At 24.6% G+C, this 23,902-nt stretch overlaps 15 protein-coding genes across 15 annotated transcripts in view; 10 read left to right on the top strand and 5 right to left on the bottom strand.

Moving 5' to 3' along the window:
- Positions 1-212: 212 nt before the first annotated feature.
- ENU1_204330 (hypothetical protein) lies at positions 213-845 on the bottom strand (the record flags this gene model as incomplete). The annotated part of the gene is made up of 1 exon (XM_008862209.1): positions 213-845. One exon carries the CDS (start codon positions 843-845, stop codon positions 213-215), a length of 633 nt encoding a protein of 210 aa, XP_008860431.1.
- A 347-nt stretch (positions 846-1,192) lies between these two features.
- Positions 1,193-4,000, top strand: ENU1_204320 (hypothetical protein; the record flags this gene model as incomplete). The annotated part of the gene is made up of 1 exon (XM_008862208.1): positions 1,193-4,000. One exon carries the CDS (start codon positions 1,193-1,195, stop codon positions 3,998-4,000), a length of 2,808 nt encoding a protein of 935 aa, XP_008860430.1.
- Positions 4,001-4,082: 82 nt separating this feature from the next.
- On the top strand, positions 4,083-6,229 carry ENU1_204310 (hypothetical protein; the record flags this gene model as incomplete). Its single annotated transcript, XM_008862207.1, has 2 exons — positions 4,083-4,225; positions 4,273-6,229. 2 exons carry the CDS (start codon positions 4,083-4,085, stop codon positions 6,227-6,229), a joined length of 2,100 nt encoding a protein of 699 aa, XP_008860429.1.
- A 183-nt stretch (positions 6,230-6,412) lies between these two features.
- On the top strand, positions 6,413-8,260 carry ENU1_204300 (hypothetical protein; the record flags this gene model as incomplete). The annotated part of the gene is made up of 1 exon (XM_008862206.1): positions 6,413-8,260. The coding sequence occupies one exon, from the start codon at positions 6,413-6,415 to the stop codon at positions 8,258-8,260; it is 1,848 nt and encodes a 615-aa protein (XP_008860428.1).
- Positions 8,261-8,463: 203 nt separating this feature from the next.
- ENU1_204290 (hypothetical protein) lies at positions 8,464-8,994 on the top strand (the record flags this gene model as incomplete). The annotated part of the gene is made up of 1 exon (XM_008862205.1): positions 8,464-8,994. One exon carries the CDS (start codon positions 8,464-8,466, stop codon positions 8,992-8,994), a length of 531 nt encoding a protein of 176 aa, XP_008860427.1.
- A 97-nt stretch (positions 8,995-9,091) lies between these two features.
- On the top strand, positions 9,092-10,942 carry ENU1_204280 (phospholipase, patatin family protein; the record flags this gene model as incomplete). The annotated part of the gene is made up of 1 exon (XM_008862204.1): positions 9,092-10,942. The coding sequence occupies one exon, from the start codon at positions 9,092-9,094 to the stop codon at positions 10,940-10,942; it is 1,851 nt and encodes a 616-aa protein (XP_008860426.1).
- Positions 10,943-11,905: 963 nt separating this feature from the next.
- On the bottom strand, positions 11,906-13,054 carry ENU1_204270 (zinc finger domain containing protein; the record flags this gene model as incomplete). Its single annotated transcript, XM_008862203.1, has 1 exon — positions 11,906-13,054. The coding sequence occupies one exon, from the start codon at positions 13,052-13,054 to the stop codon at positions 11,906-11,908; it is 1,149 nt and encodes a 382-aa protein (XP_008860425.1).
- A 78-nt stretch (positions 13,055-13,132) lies between these two features.
- ENU1_204260 lies at positions 13,133-13,807 on the bottom strand (the record flags this gene model as incomplete). The annotated part of the gene is made up of 1 exon (XM_008862202.1): positions 13,133-13,807. The coding sequence occupies one exon, from the start codon at positions 13,805-13,807 to the stop codon at positions 13,133-13,135; it is 675 nt and encodes a 224-aa protein (XP_008860424.1).
- Positions 13,808-13,861: 54 nt separating this feature from the next.
- On the bottom strand, positions 13,862-14,612 carry ENU1_204250 (YhhN family protein; the record flags this gene model as incomplete). Its single annotated transcript, XM_008862201.1, has 2 exons — positions 13,862-14,239; positions 14,307-14,612. The coding sequence occupies 2 exons, from the start codon at positions 14,610-14,612 to the stop codon at positions 13,862-13,864; spliced, it is 684 nt and encodes a 227-aa protein (XP_008860423.1).
- Positions 14,613-15,558: 946 nt separating this feature from the next.
- ENU1_204240 (lipid phosphate phosphatase, putative) lies at positions 15,559-16,281 on the bottom strand (the record flags this gene model as incomplete). Its single annotated transcript, XM_008862200.1, has 1 exon — positions 15,559-16,281. One exon carries the CDS (start codon positions 16,279-16,281, stop codon positions 15,559-15,561), a length of 723 nt encoding a protein of 240 aa, XP_008860422.1.
- Positions 16,282-19,028: 2,747 nt separating this feature from the next.
- ENU1_204230 (carbonate dehydratase domain containing protein) lies at positions 19,029-19,595 on the top strand (the record flags this gene model as incomplete). Its single annotated transcript, XM_008862199.1, has 1 exon — positions 19,029-19,595. One exon carries the CDS (start codon positions 19,029-19,031, stop codon positions 19,593-19,595), a length of 567 nt encoding a protein of 188 aa, XP_008860421.1.
- A 357-nt stretch (positions 19,596-19,952) lies between these two features.
- Positions 19,953-21,359, top strand: ENU1_204220 (Fe-hydrogenase, putative; the record flags this gene model as incomplete). The annotated part of the gene is made up of 1 exon (XM_008862198.1): positions 19,953-21,359. The coding sequence occupies one exon, from the start codon at positions 19,953-19,955 to the stop codon at positions 21,357-21,359; it is 1,407 nt and encodes a 468-aa protein (XP_008860420.1).
- A 103-nt stretch (positions 21,360-21,462) lies between these two features.
- On the top strand, positions 21,463-22,134 carry ENU1_204210 (hypothetical protein; the record flags this gene model as incomplete). Its single annotated transcript, XM_008862197.1, has 1 exon — positions 21,463-22,134. The coding sequence occupies one exon, from the start codon at positions 21,463-21,465 to the stop codon at positions 22,132-22,134; it is 672 nt and encodes a 223-aa protein (XP_008860419.1).
- Positions 22,135-22,781: 647 nt separating this feature from the next.
- ENU1_204200 (hypothetical protein) lies at positions 22,782-23,153 on the top strand (the record flags this gene model as incomplete). Its single annotated transcript, XM_008862196.1, has 1 exon — positions 22,782-23,153. The coding sequence occupies one exon, from the start codon at positions 22,782-22,784 to the stop codon at positions 23,151-23,153; it is 372 nt and encodes a 123-aa protein (XP_008860418.1).
- A 217-nt stretch (positions 23,154-23,370) lies between these two features.
- Positions 23,371-23,902, top strand: part of ENU1_204090 (dopey domain containing protein, putative) — a gene marked incomplete at both ends in the record, with an annotated part of 750 nt that continues 218 nt past the window's right edge. Inside the window, one exon of the mRNA XM_008862195.1 lies at positions 23,371-23,902. This exon is cut by the window's right edge and continues 218 nt beyond it. Coding sequence (XP_008860417.1) covers positions 23,371-23,902 — 532 coding nt within the window.

Raw genomic sequence — 23,902 nt, 5'->3', positions numbered from 1 at the left:
AAATATATTATTGGGAAGATAAAAAGAAGAGTTAGTAATAGAAAAGTATTAATGAAAAAATGTAAAGAAGAAAATAGAATATTTTAAAAAGTTAAATACATTAAAAGAAGTTTATTTTTTAAATTTTTAAATAAAAATAAATAAAATGAATTGCATTATCTTAATTAATTTTATGTTCAAAAGAAATTAGACAGAGTTTTAAAGAAATTAATTTATTGTGACCAGTGTTTATAACTAGTTTTACATTCACAAGTCATCCTTATAAGACAATTATAAATTAAACCAACAAATGTTACAACATCAACTTCAGTCTTTCCTTTTTTAACTTTAGTTTCATCCATTAAAGACGATAAATACAAATAATCTCCAATAACTTTTTGTTGAAAAGAATTTGTAGAAGTTAAATTTAAAGATTGATTTAATGGAATATTGAATTCAATTCTAAAAATTTTAATATATTTTATTAATGAATTGAAAATAAAAGAAAGAAGAATAACAAACAATAAGATATATCTAAATATTAATAATACTTGTTTTATTATAGGATAAATAATTGAAGTAATTGGAATAACTAATTCATTTCTTATTTTATCTTCGTTTTTAGGATCTAACAACTTGTCAAATATATCACAATTTCTTTTAATTTCATTTAAATCAGTTGGTTTTGTATTATAATCTTTTCCTATAATTGACATCTTAACACCTTCTTGAGTTACAAATGAAACTACACCATTTTCAATTATTTGTAAATACCATTTAGCAAGTTGTTCTTGAAATTTACCTGAATCAATAATAGCAAGTAACTGAGTATAATTAATAAATTGTTGTTGAATAATATTTTCCATTAAACTATTAAATAAATAATTTAAAATAAAGTTCTTTTTCTATTATTTTTGTTTAATAAAAAAAAAGATAAATTCTTCATTTTAATAATTGTTTATTTATGCTTTTATTTTAATTAAACAGTACTAATAGCTTTTTTCTTATTATGGTATTTATTAAATAATAACCTTTTTCATGAATGTCTTTGAAAATATTATTTCGTTATTTCTTTCTTTAATTTTCATTAAAAATATTAAAAATAAAGTTAGAAATATTCTGTTAAGAAGAAAGAAGATGTAAATTGAAAGAAAGGTGTTAATATTTTTTTTCTTTTTCAAAAATTTTTTAAGTTTTCAGATCTATTCTTCTTATGGAACGTATTGCAATTGATTTATATTCTGGAAATAATTCAATTGAAATTAGAAAAAAAGCATCTGATGCTATTTCTTCAATAAATGGGTTTCAGTGGGCTTGTAATATTCTCAATAATTGTTCTACAGAACAATTAGAAATTATTTTATTTTCACTTCAAATCATAAAGCATTGGATTTATTTGTTTGATAATAATGACCCACAATTAAATGTTTTATTAAATTTATTAATTGTTTCATTAAAACAAATGTATGATTTAAATCAACGTTTACTTTGTATGAAGATTGGAGAATGTTTTAATGGAGTAATTTGTAGAAAGTTAGATGAAAATGATTCAATACTTTCTATTTATTTATCACTAATAAAAGATATTAAATACTATCCATTAATTGTTTTATTATTTCAATTATTATTAGAAGATCTTAATTCTACAAAAGTTAAACAAAATATATTAATTAAACAACGTTTTATTATAACAAATTCATTGAAAAGAAATGGGTATGAAATTATTCAATTTTTAATTAAAATGATTTCAACATCTCCACAAAATTCTATTATATCAATTAAATTAATAGCACAATATATTGATATGAAATGTATTTCAAATACAATGTTAATACCTGGATTAAGAGAATTATTTATTACATATAAACAACTTCAAGATGATATTTTTGATTGTGTTAATGATTTAATTTCTAATAAAAACATTACAAAAGAAGTTATTCCATTATTTTTAGACATTATTCAAACTTTCTTAAAATCAGGTGATGATAAAGCTCTTATTGTTCTTTTAACTTTTATTAATTCTTTTGGATTAATGTTAAATCAAGAAATGGTTTATTTTATTCTTCAAAATTTATTAAATTATTACCAAATTAATAGAAATAAAATTGATATTATTCATCATGAAATAGAAGTGATTTATACAATTTTAAAACTACCTAATAATTTTAATGTATTTAAAATGGGAAATTCTGAACAACTTATTATTCAATTAATTCAATTAATTATATATTCATCATATCATTCAACTAATCATCAAATGAATTGTATTGACTTCTCTTCTGTTGGTTCAAATGAAAGTCAATACAAAAGAGTTCTTAATTTAAATATTAATACATTAGAAATTATATTTTTAAATAATCCTCAAATAGTTATCAGTCAAATTCAACAATCTTTAAATCAAATATCTTCTATTATTCTTTTAAAACATTCAAAAAGATTAAATGAAATGGAATTAGCTGATTTAACGTCATTATGTTATTTCTTTATATTTCTTCAACCAAAGTATATTGTTCATTCTTTACCTTTTCAAGAGTTATTAACATTATATAATCCTTTCTTTGAAATATTAAATTATTTACAAGAAGAAAAAGACTCAGTTATTTTAATGGAACTAATAGAACAATTATTAACTGTTTTTGAAAGTTTTTATACTTGTATTTCATTAATATATTCTAACCAATTTGATCAATGGGCAAATAACTATATTCAAAAACTAATACTAACAAGTCAAAAATGTTCATCTTCTAATGTTTCAATATTCTTTATTAAAACAACATTTTGTTTTATTCAAACAATTGGTATTCAATGTTTAAAATTTCCATTTACTTCATCTATTCATCAACAACCATTACAATTTTTTTCTCATTTTCATGGAATTATTCAAATAGAAGCAATATCACAATTCTTAAATACTCTTATAAATTTTATAGAATCAAACGATACTCAATCATATTTCATTCAAATAACTTTTCAAACAGTTTTTGATAATTTATGTATTCAACCATTAATAAATTCAATCAAAAATAAAGACCAATCACTTATTAAACATTTATGTCTCATCATTATTACATTTGTTAATGAAACAAGTAATCTTAATGTAATACAAAAAGAAATCATAAGTGGACATATTAACACATTATTTAAAACATTTGAGCTTTTAGAATTTTCACAATTTAATGATGATATAGTAAATGTTATAACTAAAATGATAAAGTGTTGTTTTATGAAATTAACAAATACTTTAAAAGAAGAAATTATTTCAATACTTTTACAAAAGTATATGAATATTTTTTCTGGTCATGTACTTGAAATAGTCACATCTTCAAATCAATTAAAAACTAATGTTATATGTATGTTCATACAATTACTTTCTAAATTTATTTTAGTATGGTGCTCTATATATGGAGATTCTCCTTCTAAAACTTTTTCAGACACTACATTCTTAGCATTTTTATTCTGTTTAAATGATATTGCAAATATTCTTTCAGAATATACTATTGGTTCAGAAGTATTTAGAGAAGGATTTAATATTCTTTTTGATGTAGTTCAAATACAATATAAAAACATTGATGATTACCCAGAATTCTCTGAAATTGCTTCAAAACTTATTGAAAATGGAATACAATCTTCTGATATTGAAATGGTTCAAACTATTTCAAAACGATTACTTGAATTAAATAAAACTATTTCATTCTTTTCTCTCACTTCATTACGTTCTTCTTTACCATCATTTTTAAATACATTTATTAAAGTACTCATATCTTCAATGCATAGTTTTGATGTTTTATCAGAATTACTTTATTCTATTATTTCATCTTCACCCTCTAATTATTCTTCATTTTATAGTGTTGTATCATCTTTCTTATCTACAACACTAACAGATGCAATAAAGAATAGATATTATCAATATTTACTTCAGTACATTGAAATAAAACAAGATGAGTCATTAGTTCAATTCCAACAACAACTAAAATATTTTGTAAGTGATTATTTACTTTTATTTAATAAAAGCTGTTCATAAATGACACATTTTTATTTTTGTTTTTCTTGTTTTTAAAAAAGAAGAAGAATCTTAAAACTTGCAAACAATATTTTATCATCACATGAATGAAGAAAAGAATATTTCAATATATGAATATGATGTAAAACAAAATCCACAATCATTTAAAACTTGGTGGAATTATGTTGAATATTTTGATGAAAGTCATTTTCAATCCAAAGTAACTATTTTCCAACGAGCATTACAGTTTGTGAATAATTCTCCATAAAATAATAAAAGACTTATTGAATTAGTGAATTGCCAGGAAGTTATAAATTGTGGTATCATTACCTTCAAACTATTCTTACAAATGCAAGAAAGAGTGGAATTGACACTGAGATTAGAAAGAGTGTAAATGAGGTATTTGAAGAGAGTTTAGTATATATGAATAAAATGCCAGTTATATGGAAATTGTATATTGAATGGTTAATAGAAAATGGAGAAATAACACAAATGAGAAGAGTATTTGATAGGTCATTACAATCTTTACCAATTGGTCAACACAATGAACTTTGGAAAGTTGTTATGAAATTTGTGATTACATTAAACACACCACTATTATTTGAGAAATTAGTATTGAGACATATTTTATTAGATAGGGGAATGATCGGAGAATATATTCAAATTTGTAAAAAGAAAGGAGAAAAATATTACCCTCTTGCATTAAAATTATTAATTCAAAACGTTAGTTTACATTCATTTAGAATGAAAAAAGAAGAATATGATTTTATGATTCATATTTTTGAAAGTCTTACTATCCAAGATAAAGGAATTGATGTTCAAAATATAATGAAAAAAGGAATTCAAGAATTTCCTGAAGATACTGGAAGTTTATGGGTTGGAATGTCTTTGTATGAAATCAAAGAAGGGAGAATAGAAACAGGAATTTCAATATTAGAAGAAGCAATGAATGAAGTGATTACACTAAGAGATCTTTATATTGTAAGACAATGCTATGAACAAGTTATACACAATTATATAAATAAACCAGGAATAAAAGAAGTAGAAAAACAAGTAATAGAAGAAAGAAAAGAATATTTACTTGGAAATCAAAATATTCAAATGAATTTAGTATTACTTAAGAAAGAGCCGTATAATATCAAAGAATGGATTGAAAGGAGTAGGCTTTATGTAAAAAGTGGAGATGTTTTAAGTGGTGTTAAAACATTAATAGAAGGAATAAAAACAATTCATGGAGGAAAAGAAAATAATGGAAAAAAAAATGAGTTATGGAATGAACTTATTGGATGGTATCTTAAAGGGAATAAAAGGAATGAAGCAAAACAATTATTTGAAAAAGCAAAAGAAGACAATTTAACACAAAGAGAAGAAGCTGAAATTTGGTATGAAATGATACAAAATGAAATTAAAAATAATAATATAAATGAAGCAAGAGCATTATGTGAAGAAGCAACATTAAGACAATCAAAAGTAAAGAATGAAAGAATGATTTGGAAAGGGTATCTTGAGATTGAAGAAATATCACACAATATAATGGGGAAATGGAGTGTTTATGAAAAAATGATAGAATTAAAAATTATTACAGGGAGAGAATTAATAGAATATATTAAAGAAAAAAAAGATAAAGGAGATGGAGATGATATATGGAAAATTTATGAAAAAGGAATTAATATTTTTGAATATCCAGTAAAAGGGATGTTATATAATCAATATATTAATGAGTGGTGCTCATTGTATGGAGAAAAGAAAAAAGAAAGAACACGGGACCTTTTTGAAAATGCTATTGAAAGTGCACCTATTGAATGGAAAAAGAAGATGTATGATCAATACATTAAATATGAAATAAAGAATAATTCATTTAAAAGAGTTATTGATTTGTATAAAAAAGAAGTTAATGAAATACTTAATGAAGAAAAGTGTGAAGTATGGATCAAATATGCTCAACAAGTAGATGAAGTTTTTGGGTTTGAAGAAACAAAAAAAGTATATTTAGAAGGTTTAAATTCAATAGGCAGAATAGATGAATGGAAATTATCTCTTTCATTTGCTGAGTATTTAGAAACCCAAGAAGATATTGAAGGTGCAAGAGAAATTTTTTCAATTGGAAGTAAAAGATGTAGTGTTAAAGAACATGAAGAATATTGGGATAGATGGAAAGAATTTGAAGAAAGGTTTGGCAGCGAAAATACATTTAAAGATTATTTAGTTACAAAGAAAACAGTTATGAAATATTTTGGAGAAGCAGAATGATTAATATAAGAATAAAATGGAAATGTTGGTATTTTTTTCGTTTTATAAAAAAAAATTTTAAATATAGAACAAATCTATTTATAAATCATTAAAAAGTGATTTGTCATCGTCTCAAAACATAAAAAATAAAGAATAATATTTTTAGAAATATAATAGAACTTAAAAGTCAAATAACAAAAAGAAATGTCAACTACTCAAGAATTAAAGAATGCAATTGAAAGGTCAAAAAAAATTGAAATAATGAGAGAAAAGAAAGAATACCAAAGTAGAAAGATGGAGATTGAAGAATTGGATTTAGATTGCTTTAAAACTATTTATCAAATAATAGGTCAGATATTTAATGATAAAAGAGATGAGTTAATAGCTACAAAAAAAAAGTATGAAGATCTTCAAAATTGTTACACTCAAGTAGTTGAAAAATTAAATAAAACTATTAATATTATCAATGCAAATCCAAGTGCTTATCCTGCTCTAAAAACAAACCAACATCCTGACTTAGCTGTCCAACAATACCAACAACAAATTACCAAAATTTCTTTAAGAAACAAAGAAATGGTACAGATAATTAAGAAAAATAAAGAAGAGTTTATGAATAAGGTATGTGAATTACATTTAATTTATTTTCAAGCTATTGAAGCACAAGAAGTGGTATGGCACCCTATCCCAAAAAGAAAGAGGATAGAAAGTTTGTCTGATCCTTTTAAAGTAAATTCACAAGAATTTTATAAAGAAAGAGTGTATAGTTTAAAAGAACGCTGTGATGAGACATATAGAAATTTACTACAACTTCATGAAGATTCAAAGCTTCAATCAAAATATAGTCAACCTCCTCCTTCACGTGCTGCTTTAGCTGTAAACAAAGAAAATGTAACAATGTCATTAAAAGTATCTCCTATAAAACCATCATCTGAGACAACTAGTATTCCTAATATTACTCCAAGTTGTGTAAAAACTAACTTATATAAAGAGGATAAAGTCAAAGAACCTCAAACAAGTATTTGGGGATATATTCCTGTTCCAAAAGGAAATTCAGGTGAAGCTGTTGAAGTAATAACCAAGTCTTATCATTTCAAAATTGGTGATCAAAGTACAAGTGTTTTATTACATCCTTATGGACCATGGTCTATTTATATGAAAGATGCAGAAATGTATTTGGGTTATGATTCAATTTTAGGTAATGTTATATTAAGTATATGTGAAATTAAAAAAGGAGCCCCATATCCACCAGAGTGTTTAGATTCTAAAGATGGAATATTATGTACATTGAAAACAAAAAAAGGAGAGTATAGGTCAATGTTCGACAAATTTTTAGTTATGAAAGAAGGAAAGTATAATACGCAATTTATTTCAAGTTTATTAGAGGCATCAGCTTCTAATGTAAAATATAAATTAATGGACCCTTCAGGTAAAGCACCATTAATGTGGAGATATGATGAAATAAATGCACCAACTTATTTTGAAGTTGGTGTGAGGTATATCAATACTGACTCAATTTGTAGTATTGTTGAAGACTGTAAATACCCAAATTCATTTGATAAATTTTTATCATGTTTTTCATCAGCTATGAAAGTTACTGAAGAAAGTAGTTTACAACAAATAACAAGTCAATTAAGTTGTACAAATTATTATTTTTATTGTCAAAATGATTGGTGTGAAATTGCTTATTATGTATCACCATTAATGGGAAAAGAAGACAGAACTATGGCACTTGAAAATGCTATTGTTACATTATTATTTGTTGAAGGAAATCAACCACTACAACTTGATTCTCTTTCAACAAATGATATTGTAATTGTTGTTACTCATGACATAAATGGATATCTTGTTCGTGTTGCTCAAAAAGGAAATGACTGTTTTGTAGAAACACCACTTCCTCAATCTAATTATGTTATTCCTGGTTACCAAATGAAAGGATTTATGACAACACTTATTGTTGACTGTTATAAATGTTATCGTAATTGTACTCAAGCCATGAGACATTTCACTGAAAAAAGAGATGAAGTATTAACAAAGATTAAAAAATCAAAATAAAATATTTTATTTCATTGTTTGTGTTTTTTTTTAAACATTCTTAAAAAGTACTAAAAATATTAAAAGTGGATTTAGGTTGATTATGAGCAAAGTAATATTACTTTTACGAAAGTAATATTATTTTATTCAAACAGTTTTTTGAAAGTCTGGTATGACGTGGTAAGAACTTTTAAAGGATTTAAGATGATAAACATAGAAACTCTATGAATAAAGAAGAAGAAGAGTTTAAGTCAAGTCCACTATTATCTGAAGAAGAAACAAACAAAGACTATGAAGAAGGTAGTAATGAAAATAGTGATGAAGAAGAGTTTGAGTATGATTGGGAATTTGCTGGACAAAACATAAAATTAACAGGAACAGAAGCTGAGATTATGAAACTTATTGAAGAACGACTTGAAAAAATATCAGAAGAAGAAAAGAAAAAGATAATAGAAGACATTAAGAAAGGAATGAAAGTTGGAATGAAAAAAGGATTTAAAAAAGGATTTCATAAAGAGTTTCATGATAAAAAGAATAAAAAAAATCATTTAAATAAAAGAGTTAAAAAAGCAATTAAAGCTGGAGTAAAAGAAGCCACCAAAGAAGGAATAAAAGAGAGTACAAAAGAAATTAAGAAAGATATAAAAAAAGAAGTTAAAGCTAATATAAAAGGAGAAGTCAAAAAACAAATTGAAATTAAAAAAGAAGAAGTAAAAGAAAAAATAAAAGAAACAACAACAAGTGAAACGAAATAAATAATAATACACAAATGTAATTTTTTTGTTTGGTATTTTAAATCTAAAAAAAGAGAGAAAGAAACTTAAAAACAACATTTATAAGGAAATTTGGATTATGTCAAATTATCTTAATTTATATCAGCAATTCATTAATAAAAATAATGATGCACTAAAAGAGCTCAATAATAAAGAAATGCTTGAAGAATTAAAAAAGAGTAAGTTTTATAATAGGTTGATTTTTATTGGATGTGAAACAAATAATAAGGAGCTTGTAGAATTATTATTAAATTATAGTCCTTCAAAATTAATTTGTCAAGATATACATGGGAGAACTCCATTAATGAGTTGTTTATTACATCAAAGTTTAGATGTGATTGTGCTGTTATTATCAATTGGAGATTGTAGATTAGATATTGTTGATTCTTTTGAAAATAATATACTTCATTATCTTTCAAATTGTGAAGTTGATGACTTAATAGAGTTATTAAGTAAGAGAGTAATTGAAGAATATCCCTTATTTATTAAAAGAAAAAATGCATTAGGAGAAAGTCCTCTTCATCTTTCAATTGAGAAAGGTAATATTAAATTTGCACAATTATTACTTGATAATGGAGCACCACTAAATCAAGTTACAAATGGCAATCAATCTCTTCTAGATTATGCTCTTTATTGTACTACCAATCAAATAGAAACGATTCAATTTGTTAAGACAAAAATAAAAGAAAAAGAATTTGAATTAGAACAAAAAAAAATTATTCTTTCATCAAAATCTGAAGAATGTCAAACAAAAATTGACTCTTCTGTAATTAACCAACAAAATATTTCTGAAAAAACCAATGGAAATATTATTGATAACACTATTGAAAGATCACCACCTGATGTAGAGGTTATTGATAAAGATGATATCCAACAAGTAAAAGAAAATCCTACTAATGCTTATTATTCTTCATTATTAAGTAGCTTTTTTAAAAAGAAAGAAGTAGTAAAAACATTAACAAAAGAAGAAGAATATCAAATATTATTAGAAAGTATAGAAATTAATGATAAAATGCATAATTCTATTGATTCTTTTAATAGAAAAAAGAAATTTAGAATGATTTCTATTGATGGAGGAGGAATTAAATGTATTCTTCAAGCAATTATCTTTTCAAGACTTGTAGAAAAATTTCCAACTTTATTAGAAGAAGTAAATTTATTTTGTGGAGTATCAGCATCAAGTTTCATTTGTGCTGATTTGGCTCTTGGGATTCATCCAAAAGACATTAAAAAATTAATGATTGAAATGTGTAAACATAGTTTTGAAAAGAAGTCCCGAGGATATATGGAGTCAATGTACTCTAATAAATATCTTATTGATGTTGCCCAAATGACTTATGGAGAAAAAAAATTAAGTGATATACAACGTTATATTTTAATTAATGCATTTCAATTTGACTCTGGAGAGAATGACCCAAATAGATGTTGTAAAGCCTGTGTTTTCAATAACTTTATTCCAGGATATGACTGTAAAATTGGTGATGCTTGTTTACGTTCAGCAGCTGCTGTTGGTTATTATCCACCATATCAGGGATATGCTGATGGTGGAATTTTTGAAAATAATCCATGTGTTTGTGCATTTCCATATATATTTGGGGAAAGAGGACTTGGAATAGATATAAATAATACTGTGTGTCTTTCAATTTCATCAGGAAGACCACCAATTAATTATATGGATAGTAACAAATATACTGATGTTGGGTTATTACAACTTTTACCATTATGCATTGATGGGTTTTTGTGGAGTAGAAAGTCTATGGCAGATGATGTTGCAAAAGGGTTTTTAGGAGAACGATATATGAGATTTGATCCAATATTACCAAATAATCTTGATTTGGATTGTAATGACCAAGTCGAAGAGTTAATAGAGTTAGCTAATAATGTAGATATTACTTCAATTGAAGAGTGGATTCTTAAGTATTGGCTGTAATAATATTTACAGTTCACAATAATGATATTTCAAAACTATTCTTTATATTTTATTCTAATTTATTTTATTTTTTTAATTATTAAAAATATTTTATATCATAAAGCTGGTGTATTGAGTGGTATAAATAATAGTACCTATTACGATATTAAGGAGACTATTAGAAGAAAACAAATATGAATAATGAAATACAGATTAAGATAATGAAAATAGATTAATTAAGAGATTTAAAAAATAAATGATGTCTCAATAAAAATAGAAATTTGATATTTTATTTTTATGTAAATAACGAGTATAATTTATGAGATTATTCATTTCATTATTGTCAATTCCATTACTAATGTTAAACCACACTTTATGACAGAAGAAGTAATTTTTCATTAAATTAAAATAATGTTAAGTCTTTGACAAAAGTAATTAATTTTTAATTTTCTAAGTCATTATAATAAATATTCTTCATTTTTGGTGGTATGAGAAGGGGTTGTACATATTTTAAGAAGATTGGTAGAAGCCATTGTGTGATGAATAGTAAATTTTAAAACTTTATGTCTTTCAGTTTCTGTTAGTTAGTTAAATGAAACAATGTTATTTTATAAATTAATATTATCTTCTATAAGATATTACCATATTAACAAATACTGGAGTTATCATTTATTGAGCTTTAAGATAACAAAGACTAATTAGAGTACATGTATTTAAAAGGATAAGTGTTGGTGGTAAGAGTCTTTTAGAAAAGATTTAATTAACTCAAAGATATTGAAGAAAGGAGTATTTTGAATAACTTCATTGTATTTGGAGTTAATTAAAATGAAATAAAAGACTCTCATTATAAGTAGGAAGATGAAGAGCAACATTCATTAGAAAAATTGGTTTAATTTCATCATATTATTTATTGAATAATTCTTTAATTCTTCTATCATAAAAAATACAAAAAATGAATAAATTCTATAATATAATAAATCTCATTTAGAAAAAGTATAGTGCCGGAACAAAACGAGTATTTCCATTAAAACCAACAAATGTCTGTGGTTGTATTACTAATTCTCTACACATAGGACATCTTGGTTGTTGAATAAGCCATTTAAAAATACATTCTTCACAATAAACATGACCACATTTTAACTTAATTGGACGATTAACTGTGTCTTGACAAATTAAGCACATTTTGTCTTCTAATGAATCTACGGTTACTGAAGTACCAAACATATTGTTTTGAGTGAAAAAGGTTTTAAGAACTTTAAAGAAACAAGAAAGAAAATTAACAAATCCAAGACAACGTTCAAACACATAAAGCCATGTTATTGGATATATAACAATATAACTAATCCATTGATTGGTTATTGAAGTGTATGAAATAAGATAGTTATAAATAATAAAAGTAGGAAGAATAACTCTTATAGACAAAGTAAGTGATTCTATCATAGAGAGTAATTTACATAATAATAATATATTTTTAACTAAAAATATTGTTAAAAATTTTAGATAATAATTTATATAACGATAAATACAGTCACATAGATATAAATGAATGAATAAATCACTAAAAGAATTTGGAATAACAGTAATATCTATCATATCAGCTATTCCTATTTGCCACACCTTTATAATAAATAATAACATAGAAGGAATACAATATACTAATATCCTTATTTTATTTTCTCCAGTATTTACATATTGTTTAACTAACTCAGTTAAATGATAATGTTGAATGAAATCAACTATAATAAATAAAGTATAAAAAATATGACTAAAGAAAAAGAATAATATAACTACTATATAAGACTCAAAACCAGAATCATAGTCATTATTTATATAATCATTATCACCATCATTATTATTATTATTTTGGTCGTTTGGTTGTTGTTCATTTCCTGTATGAGGTACTTCATTTAATTGAGTTAAACCTTCTTCTCTCAAATTAACTTCATGTTCATCAACATTTCCCATTTCAATTTCGTGTTCAAATTTTGTGTCTTGGCTTTCATTAGTATTTAATGAATTTATATGATTATTTTCATGAGTGTCTATACAACTCAATTTATTTGTACAGACAGTATCACTTTCACATTCTTTTTCTGTTTTCTGTTTATTAAGATGTTCTTCACTTTGTGACATTTAAGTGATTTTATAGTATTTTTTGGAAACTTTTTAGAAATAAAAAATGAGCAGAAACAGAACATCAAAAACCCTTTATTATTTATTCTTAATCAAATCAACCATCTCCTCAATTGTTATCTCATTAAATGTGTGAATTGCCAGGTTGCATCCTTTAATTTGAAGTAGTTCATTAACAGTCATTTCTGAGGCAATTCCTATTGGAGTAGCACCAGCTGATAATGCAGAATGAATACCTGAAATAGTATCTTCAAATACAATACAATGAGAAATATTAACGCCTAATTTCTTAGAAGCTTTTAAATAAATGTCAGGAGCAGGTTTACCTTTAAAAGTAAAATCATTAAAAATAATTTTATCAATATCAAACCATTCGTCCAAATGGTATTTTTGAATAAACACTTGAACATTTCCCCAATCACTTGAAGTGGCAATAGTAAAAGGAATATTACATTTTTTTAATGCCTCAAAAAGATTAATTGCACCATCACATAATTTTATATCACTTTTCATTAACATAGTTCTATATAAATTTTCTTTTTCTTCAGCATACTTCTTTGCATCTTCATCACTAATTTCTTTATTGAGAATATGTTCAATTAATTGTTTATTTGTTCTACCATTCAATAATTGAAATTCATCATCACTTAATGGAGTACCTCTTATTCTTTTTGCCATTTCTTTCCAACAAAAAGCATGAAGAGGAGTATCAAATATTAAAGTCCCATTAAAATCAAACAAAACAGCTTCCATAAAATAACAAATAAGTTTTAGTTTTTATTCCTAAATGAAATTTAATAAAAAATATTAAATTGGAATTAAACTTTGGTTTTCATTCAAGCCAAGAACATATCCCAATCCAAGTAAGAATTGAGCAATATAATAAGTGAACATTACTAAAAATCGAATAAATGAATTTGTTTTTACCCACAACGAAACACCTAAGATAGAATCACTTAATATAAAAAATAAGTATCCAATAAGAATAACTAAACGAGACGATAATGTCCATTGTGCATTATTAAATAAACATACACTTCCATAAAATCCAATAGAAATAATAGTTAAATAACCATAAACTATTTTCCTCATATATTCTGGAAGAATAGTATAATTCTTTAATATTGTCCAATAAATAAAAACTAAAATAAAAACAAAAATTCCAGTCCATTCAAATGCCAATGCCTAATTATATTATTAATTTTATTTGTTTTTTTTTTTAAGAATAATTGAAAGATTTAATTTTACAAACTGAAACAGATATAAATGCATATGCATTACAAATATGTGCAAGACCAAATGATAACATGCCAACTAAAAATATATTACCTTCAAATAATAAAAAGAAATCTCCAAGAAATGAAAATATATATCCAAGAATAAATACAATAGGTGTTTCTTCAAGTGAAACAAAAAGAAACAATCCCATAATTAAACAAAAGGGACATTTACTTAATCGTACCATCATTTTATTATTATTTAATATAGCATTCCAATGAATAACAGCATTGATTATTGCAACAATAAGTAATGTAAGTGGTACGTATTGGTTGTTCATAGATTATGAAATTATCGGTTCTTTCAACTCAAGATATCAATCTTCTATAATATTCTATTTCTTATATTATATGAAATAACAAAAATATATCTTGAAATTAAATAATCTTTATTGTTTTAATTATTTTTTTTATTTATTTAACTTGAACTTTTATTGAAACAACTTATTAAAAGAAATTTCTAATAAAAATTAAATAATCAAATTGAAAATGTTATTGTGAAAAAGAAATACATAAAATTTTTATTACATAATAAATAATTAACATAATACATAATTACTTATTTCTTATTGAATAAAATTCAAATTTTTGTGGTAATAAAAAGTATTAAACATTGTAACTATGAATCTTTTTGAATTTGTTTTATTAGTTAATGAATGAGTAGAACCAATAAAAGAAAAAATTAATTATTCTTATTTTAGTTTTTTAATTTTAATGTATTATTCTATTTTAATTCATTTAGAATATTTTGTATTAAAAAGTATTATAAGTTTATTGTATAATAAGAATAATTCAATAATGAGACTTTGTGAATACAGAATAAGAATTAAAATTCTTAATTAAGAATAAGATATTTCAATTAATCTAATAAAATATATTTATATTATTAATTATCAATTTATCATTCTTTGTTTTTTTATTTCAACAAAAGGAATAAAGGTTCAAATAGAATTTTTGATAATTGTTATTATTATTATATTTATGCCTTTGTTAAGTAATTTACATTAAATATTATTCTTTTTAAAAGTACATAACAAATTATCAAATTAATTAGATTTTTCTTTGTATTGAACAAAAATTAAAAGAATGTACAAAGACTCAAATCAATAAAAACAAAGATGAAAAAAGTAATAATTAAAATGAAAATAATGGTAAAAATAAAGATATTAAACTAAAAAATAAAAGAACAAGGATATATCATTATTAGTTTTAATGAAAATAAATGTATTATTCAAATTCAATTGCAAATAATTCTTCATCTGTTAATTCTTTCTTTTTAGAAACTTTATTTTTATACACATAATATGTTGTAAATCCAATAAATGCTCCAATAATTCCACCTGCAAGAATATCAGAAATAGTATGGTGGTGATCATAAAAGCGGGTTAGTCCAACAACAAAAGCCCATACACAAGGTAAAAATACAATGAATTGTACAATTAAATTAGTTGACTTTTTGTATTGTGAAATAAATTCTAATAATATTAGTGATAAGAACATTTGTCCTTGAAAAGCATATGCAGTATGACCAGATGGAAAACTATGGTTACAAGTTGGTTTATAATGTTCAATACAATATGTATTATAAAATGGTCTTGGTTTTCCAGAATATCGTTTTAATAATTGAATGATTATTCCTACAATCATTTCACTATTTAGAAATGGAATAAGCATTGTTAATCCTTTTTCTATATTCTTTTGAAAGATAGATATTATTACAATGACACAAATTGGAATATAAAAATTAATAATAACATTCATTGTTCTTGGAATAACATCATTAATTTTTGAAAACATATAATTTGGGTCTTCCTTGTAAGGAATTTCTTGATGAGTTGGAATGAATCCAACGAAATTATTAATAATTATTAAAATAAAATATAGTCCAATGTCTGACTTATACTCATTAATGAATCTTTTACTATTCTCAATTATTCCTGTATGATTCATTATCACAGAATTATAAGTTCTTAGTATTTTCTTTGAAGATTTTTTTTATTTTAGTTAGTCTTTTTAAAACAAAATTTTATTTTTTTGTTTTTAATGAGAAAATTCTTGCTTCTTTTATTAAGAAACAAAACACTGAAAAAAGAGTATAATTAATTCTAATATAATAAAAGGCAAATATAAATATATCATTATGTCCTATTTCAGCCACTGATAAATGATGAAAAGGTTGGTTTTTTATTCTTCTATAAGATTGTGTCTTATTTCCATGTTAATCAAAGTAATGAACTATTATAAGATAATCATTTTTATTGTTATTTCTTTATTTTTTTTATTCAATACGTTTATTTTATGTTTTGTAGTAGAAATTAATTAATACACAAAATTTAAATTTATTTGTTTCAAATTCATTTTTATAAATTATTTTCATTGAGAGTTATGATATGGAGAAATAATACTTTTATGAAAGAGGAAACAACTAATAATACTACGACGGATTATAAAATCATAAGAAATATAAATATTATTATAAATAGATATTATCATTCTTCTTTTTGGCTATCTTTAATATGTACAGTGTTACATTCTAATGAATTAGTTCATTTTTTTATTGTTTCTTTTATTTTATGTGTTTTTAATTTATAATAAATACAATTACAAAATGATAAACTAACATAACTATTAATAGTCAAATCAAATCATTGTACATCATTTAATTTTAATATTATATTGTGTAAAAATACGACGTGAAAATAAATAATAAATAATTCATTTATTAATACTATTAATAATTCATATTTAATAAAATCTTCTTTATTAATGAAAAACATATTGATAATTTAAAATTACCATATTCATTTAATAAACTCATTTATTTAACATATTGGTTCATTTTTATTTATTTAAATTAATAGTTTAACTTCTTTTCTTATCTTTTAATAATACCAAAATGATATTAAATATCAATGATAATTTATTCATATTATATTCATTCTTCATCTGTTGTATTTGTTCATTCTTCTTTTTTTAATGACATGGTAATCGAATATTTATTACAATATTTAAATAAATCTTTAATAGAAGATAATCAAAAAGTATTTAATTTATTTTATAACTTAATCAATACAACAAATTAAATATTTATATAATTATTTATATAATACATTATTGAATGTTTATAAATAATTAAATAATGATTCTTTGTTGGTTTCATAATTGAATTTAACGATTTACATTCTTCTAAAACATTCTATAATAATTTACTATTTGTTGTTGAAATATTAATTGATTAATACCCAAAATAAAATTTCATTTTTACTTATTTATATTACATTCTAATAGTAACAACTAAGCATATCAGTACTATGCTCTGTTCATAAAGAGTATGATAATAAAACTTCTAATATTATTAAAAATAATTTATTAAAATAATGAAAATGTAAATATAGCAAATCGTTGTCATTAATTAATTGTAATTATTTATCTTCATTCTTTATATGATAGTTATTCTATTTTTATGTTATTTCATTTTGTTTCTTATTTGAATATTAATTATATTGTGATTGAATGGTTACGTTTGTTATATTTTGTGTTGATTTGATATTTTGTGGTATTTTGAGAGTATTTAAAGAAAAAAAAGAAAAGAAGAAAAACAGATAAATAAGAGAGAAAGGATTTGAGTATCAAAACTATGATTGCACAATAGAGCAGAGGTGAATACCAAAGTGTTTATTGTCAATCAGTTTTTTTGGGAACCTTCACTGACGTTAACAAGGATTTGTTCTACTTAATTGTGCGAGAGTTGGGAAAGAAGAACTAATCTCTTACTTATTCTATATTTATTCATATTCTATTCCTCATTCTATTCACATTTAATTAACAACTACTATTTAAATGATTATATTATTCTTGTTTAATTAATCCATTGACGATAAAATGAATAAGAAGAATAAAGAAATATAAAATAGATAAATAGTGGTATTCATTTGATGTTTATTATTTGATTTATTATTAAATTATTACCACCACCCATCACTCAACTAATTTGATTGTTATATTTGGTTACTTTGTTTCTTTTTTTCAATTAAAAATCTTATTGCTTAACGCTGTTGTATAGTTTAGTCACGTCATTCTTCTTTATATTATGTTTTCTGTTTCTCCTATATTTTGGTATGACCTTCAAGAAATATTTCATCAAGACGTTCATCTCAAAGTTTATGACTTTGTTCATTTCAATTATTTCTTCATCTAAATGATAATATCATGAGTCTCACTTTTCATTATTTTCAGAAATAACGACATCAATTTTAATTAAATTCAAGGTATTTTTGTTTTCATTTCAATGAAAATAATAAATGATTCTTTTATAATTTTTAAAAAACAAAACAAGGATAGTCATCCTTTTAAAAAGACAGAGACAAACGTAAGAAGATTTAGTCTCGTTAAACTAAAAAATTATGTACGTCAATTTAAACTGAAAATAAATTAAACTCAAAAAAAAAAATATTCATAAAATATAACAGTTTTTCTAAGTTTGAATAAATTGAATTGTGGACCAAACTAAAAAAACGTATTATTAGTTGTTCGAGTGAACATTTTTTTTAAAGAGCTGAAAGGATGAATTATTAAACGAATAGAAAAGAAAACTAAAAATAAGAAAAAATAAAAATAAAATGACCAATCAAAGAGAGACAAATCCGTTATTAATAATCTAACCTATTTGTTGAATAATCTATAAGAAAATATTTCTTATGACCCAACTAACACCACAACAAGCTCTTACTTTCTTACTTGATGGTAATAACCGATTTGTTGAAGGGAAAACAATAACATATAATTTTAAAGAAAGAAGAAAGGAATTAGTTAATAAACAAGAACCAATTGCTACAATTATTTGTTGTTCTGATTCAAGAGCACCTCCAGAATATTTATTTAACGTTAATTTTGGAGATATTTTTGTTGTTCGTTCTGCTGGTGGTGTTATTGGACAAACAGAATTAGGGTCAGTAGAATATGGTGTAACTCACTTAAAAACTCCTCTTATTGTCGTTTTAAGTCATACCTCTTGTGGTGCTTGTACTGCTGCTTGTAAACATGCACATTCAGAGAATGCACTTTCTTCTATTCTTTCAGACCTTATCCCAATTGCTGAAAAATGTAATAATGACATTCATTCTACTTGTATTCAAAGTGCAGTACAACACGCTGAATGTCTTCGTTCAAACCCATTATTACAACCTTTGATAAAACAGGGTCAATGTAACATTGTTTCAATGATATACAATATAGAAACTGGTAAATGTGAAGTTGTTCAATAACAAACTAATAATGGAATATATAACATAATTTTATTTTTTTAAAGAAATTGTTATTTTTGTTACAAAATAAATAGAAATTATATTTTTAGATTTTCTTTTAAAATTATAACTAACATATGAAATAATTATCAAGACTCCTACAAATCCTATTATACCTACACACTTTTTCAATACATTAAGTTAGTTCAATAATGAAATTAGAAGTCGAAACAATTTGTTGGTTTTGTTAAGTCGCTAGTTCTTTGACAAGAAGAATAAAAAAGAAGCAATGAAAAGAAATTTGAAGTAAATAAAGTCGGTTTAAGTAATTATATAAAGATGAGGAAATAGTACTTTTTCATTCTAACTTAAAGAACAATGCCACCTAAACCATCACATACAGTCACCGGACATGACCATAACCATAGTATCCAATTTGATTGGTCTAAATGCATGGGTTGTGGAATGTGTGCTACTAAATGTACCTTTGGAGTGTTAGTAAAACAACCACCAAAAATTCCACCATTTGTTCAGCCTAATAGAGAAAAACTCTCTCAAGAAAATACCGACAAGACAAGAGTACTTATTGATGAGTCTGAATGTACTGGATGTGGTCAATGTTCTTTGGTTTGTAACTTTGGTTCTATTACACCAATTGACCATCTTGTTGATACTTTTAAAGCTAAAGAAGCTGGAAAGAAGCTTGTTGCTATGATTGCACCTTCAACCCGTTTAGGTGTTGCTGAGGCTATGGGAATGCCTATTGGAAGTACAGCTATGGCTCAGTTAGTTCATTGTTTAAGACTTATTGGATTTGATTATGTATTTGATGTTGATGCTGGAGCTGATAAGACAACAATGGATGATTATGCTGAAGTTATTGAAATGAAAAAAGAAGGAAAAGGACCTGCTATTACTTCCTGTTGTCCTGCTTGGATTGAACTTGTTGAAAAAGAATATCCTGACTTAATTCCAAACGTCTCTACTGCCCGTTCACCAATTGGGTGTTTAGCTGGTTGTATTAAAAGAGGATGGGCAAAGGATGTAGGAATTGCAGTAGAAGATCTTTACACTGTCGGAATAATGCCATGTATTGCTAAAAAAACAGAGTCTCAAAGACAACAAATTCATCAAGATTATGATGCTTCATGTACTTCAAATGAAATTGCTGCTTATTTCAAAAAACATCTTCCACCTGAAGAATGTAAATTTACACAAGAAAGAGAAGAAGCACTTGCTAAAACTGAAGATGGTCAATGTGATTTACCATTTAGACGTATTTCTGGTGGTTCTAACATTTTTGGAAAGACTGGAGGAGTTTGTGAAACTGTATTGAGAGTAATTGCACGTAATGCAGGAGTTGATTGGAACACTTGTACTGTTAATAAGGAAGAAACTTTTAAACATGCTGCAAGTGGATCAACAATGACAAATCTTTCTGTTGACATTGGTGGAACTATCATCACAGGTGCTGTTTGTCATGGTGGTTATGCCATTAGACATGCCTGTGAACTTATTAGAAAAGGAGAGCTAAAAGTTGATGTAGTTGAAATGATGGCATGTGTTGGAGGTTGTCTTGGAGGAGCAGGTCAACCAAAAATTCCACCAGCAAAGAAACTTGAGATGGATAAGAGAAGAGTAATGTTAGATATTTTAGATCAACAAACTGATATTAGAGCTGCTAATGAAAATACTGATGTTCTTGGATGGATTGATAAACATTTTGACCATCAAGGTGCACATCAGCATCTTCACACCTATTTTACCCCCAGATATCAAAACTAAATGAACAGTTCTTTATTATCCTTTCATATTTTGTTATTTATAATCTCAATGTCTTTTCTGTCATTTATGTCATTCATATCTTGAAATTTAAATTTCTAATTTCATGCCTCCTAAAAAGAAACATGTAGTTAAAGTACAAGTCACGAAACCTCAATTGGCAGAAAATGACGTTTCAATAAAAAAAGACGAACAAGTTCATCACACATATAACACAAGAACAAACAGAAAACATACAAAAAAACTTCACGTTGTTATGGATAAAAATGATGAGCTAATAGCATATGACGAAGATAGTTTTCAAGAGGGTATTACTAATCAAAAAGAAAGTCATTACCAAATAAAGAAAAATTTTCGGGATATTAGTCCTTCACATCAAGTAGTAAAAAAATTTGATGAAGGTGAAATAAAAAGAAAATACATTCCAGTTGATACATCTGTTGAACAACAACCAATTAAAGGAATTATGATTTGTTGTTATGGAACAACAATTGATATTCCAAAAGAAATAGAAAATAAAGAATTTAATTCATTAACATCATATGTTGTTTATTCGTCTGGTAAAATTAATAAAGATGTTGTTGAAAAATGTGGAATAAACAATATTCCAATTGTGTCTGAACAATGGCTTATTGACACAATTAAATCAACAACAATAAAAGATCCTTACACATATCTTGTTCCAATAGATAAATTAGATATTGATGAAGAAATAAAAAGAGTTGAAATATCAAATAAGGATAGTCGAAAAAAGAGAATAATTGATTTACTTCACTAAAATTAATTATATTTTTTTTATAGTTTTTTTGAATTAATTTATTAAAACTTTTAGACAAAAAGAACTTTTAAAGTTATATGTCGTTTTGTTATAAATCCAAGTTATATTTTGATAATATTATTATTTCATTAAAACGAATAAACAAAGCTGCTCCATTGTATTTTTCATATCTTACTAATGCAGTGGTTCTTAGTTTTGTTTCATTTATTAGTTTTATTATATTTTATAGTTTGTCATTCTTCTTTATTATCTTTCAATGACATAATATAACACTTTCAGTTGACTCTAATAAAGTAAGTTCTTTCAATAAAAATGAAACTTCTGAAGTAAATGATGTATATTTAAATTATTCGAAAATAACTTTCTTTTGTATTGTATTGACAGTCCTTCCATTAATATTATCAATAATGGTTTATAAATCTCTTGTTAATATTCATTATTTATCAACTCAATTTTCTATTATTATTTCTTCTATTATTTGTTTTATAACTCTCTCTGCTGTTCATTATCATTTCATTTTTGTCATTCATTTCTTTATCTCAATCGGACTAATCATTTTTGTGATTCTAATATCTCTCTTCTTAAAGCGACTTTGTACTCTTACAGTCCCTAGTTATTCCTATGATATTCAGTTATGTGAAATAACAATGTTATCTACACTATGTACTTGTATTGCCATTCAACCAAAATGGTATATTATAGGTCTACTTTCTCCACTATTCTTTTCATTACCTCATCCTAAGAAATTAGATGAATGGATTCGAACGTTTAACCAAAGGCATTTCACTCTATCACTCTATTTCTTATGTGCAACAACTACTAATATTGTTGCATTGTTATTATTGTATGCCAGAGTCAGTCAAGGAGGTTTCTATAATTACGTTATTGCTATTGTTTTATTTGCTTTGATCATTAATTCTGAGATAGTTGCATATATCCACCAAAAAAAAGGTAATCACTTGTATAGTGAAGAGGTAACACAACCATTAGCAGATGATGAAGGTAATGTCCAACCATAAAATTTTCGCTAACTTTTTTATTATTTTCTTTTTGTTCTTAATAGTTTAAAAAAATAATAAAAATTAACTATTGAATAGATAAAAGCAACAAAAGAAAAATACATTCCTCCAAAATCTCATTAAAATATTAAATTGGTTCAAAAATAACATAAAAAATACTTCATAAGAAAAGAGTAATTTTTTATTTTCATCTTAAAATAATTTAGTTGTTTATCTTATGAGAAGAAACATTAACGAAGATATTGACTTATCATTTCTTACTACACAAAAAGAAAAGAATAAATTTCAAAAATTTAATGATGAGGCTGAGAAGATACTTAACCAAATAGAAAAATGTAAAGTTTGGACTGATATTCTTCAAGTAATGCAATCCTTTACTAAATTTATTAAAAACAATAAAAACTTCCCTGTTGTTCCGGCTAAACAAACATTTATGAGAAGAATGGCACAGGCACTAGACCCACAAATTCCATCTGGAGTTCATATGCAAGTATTAGAACTATTTGTTATGTTATTTGAAAGAATAGGAGAAGATAGAATAGTAGAAGATTTATGGTGTTTTACACCAGGACTATTTCCATTAATACGAAGTGGAGCAACAGATATTAGAACAAAGATATTAGATATTATAAAGAAATATTTATTAAAAGTTATAATGAAAATGAAAGATATTCAAAAAGCATTTATTATTTCTGTTATAGTTGGTATGGAAGAAAATTCCAGTGGAATTAAAGATAAAACAATTGAAC

This window comes from Entamoeba nuttalli, assembly GCF_000257125.1.
Source record: "Entamoeba nuttalli P19 unplaced genomic scaffold asmbl_9706, whole genome shotgun sequence".
NCBI classification, from domain to species: domain Eukaryota; phylum Evosea; order Mastigamoebida; family Endamoebidae; genus Entamoeba; species Entamoeba nuttalli.
Note: the sequence above shows the minus strand (reverse complement) of the source record. Positions and strands in the feature narration are given on the sequence as shown.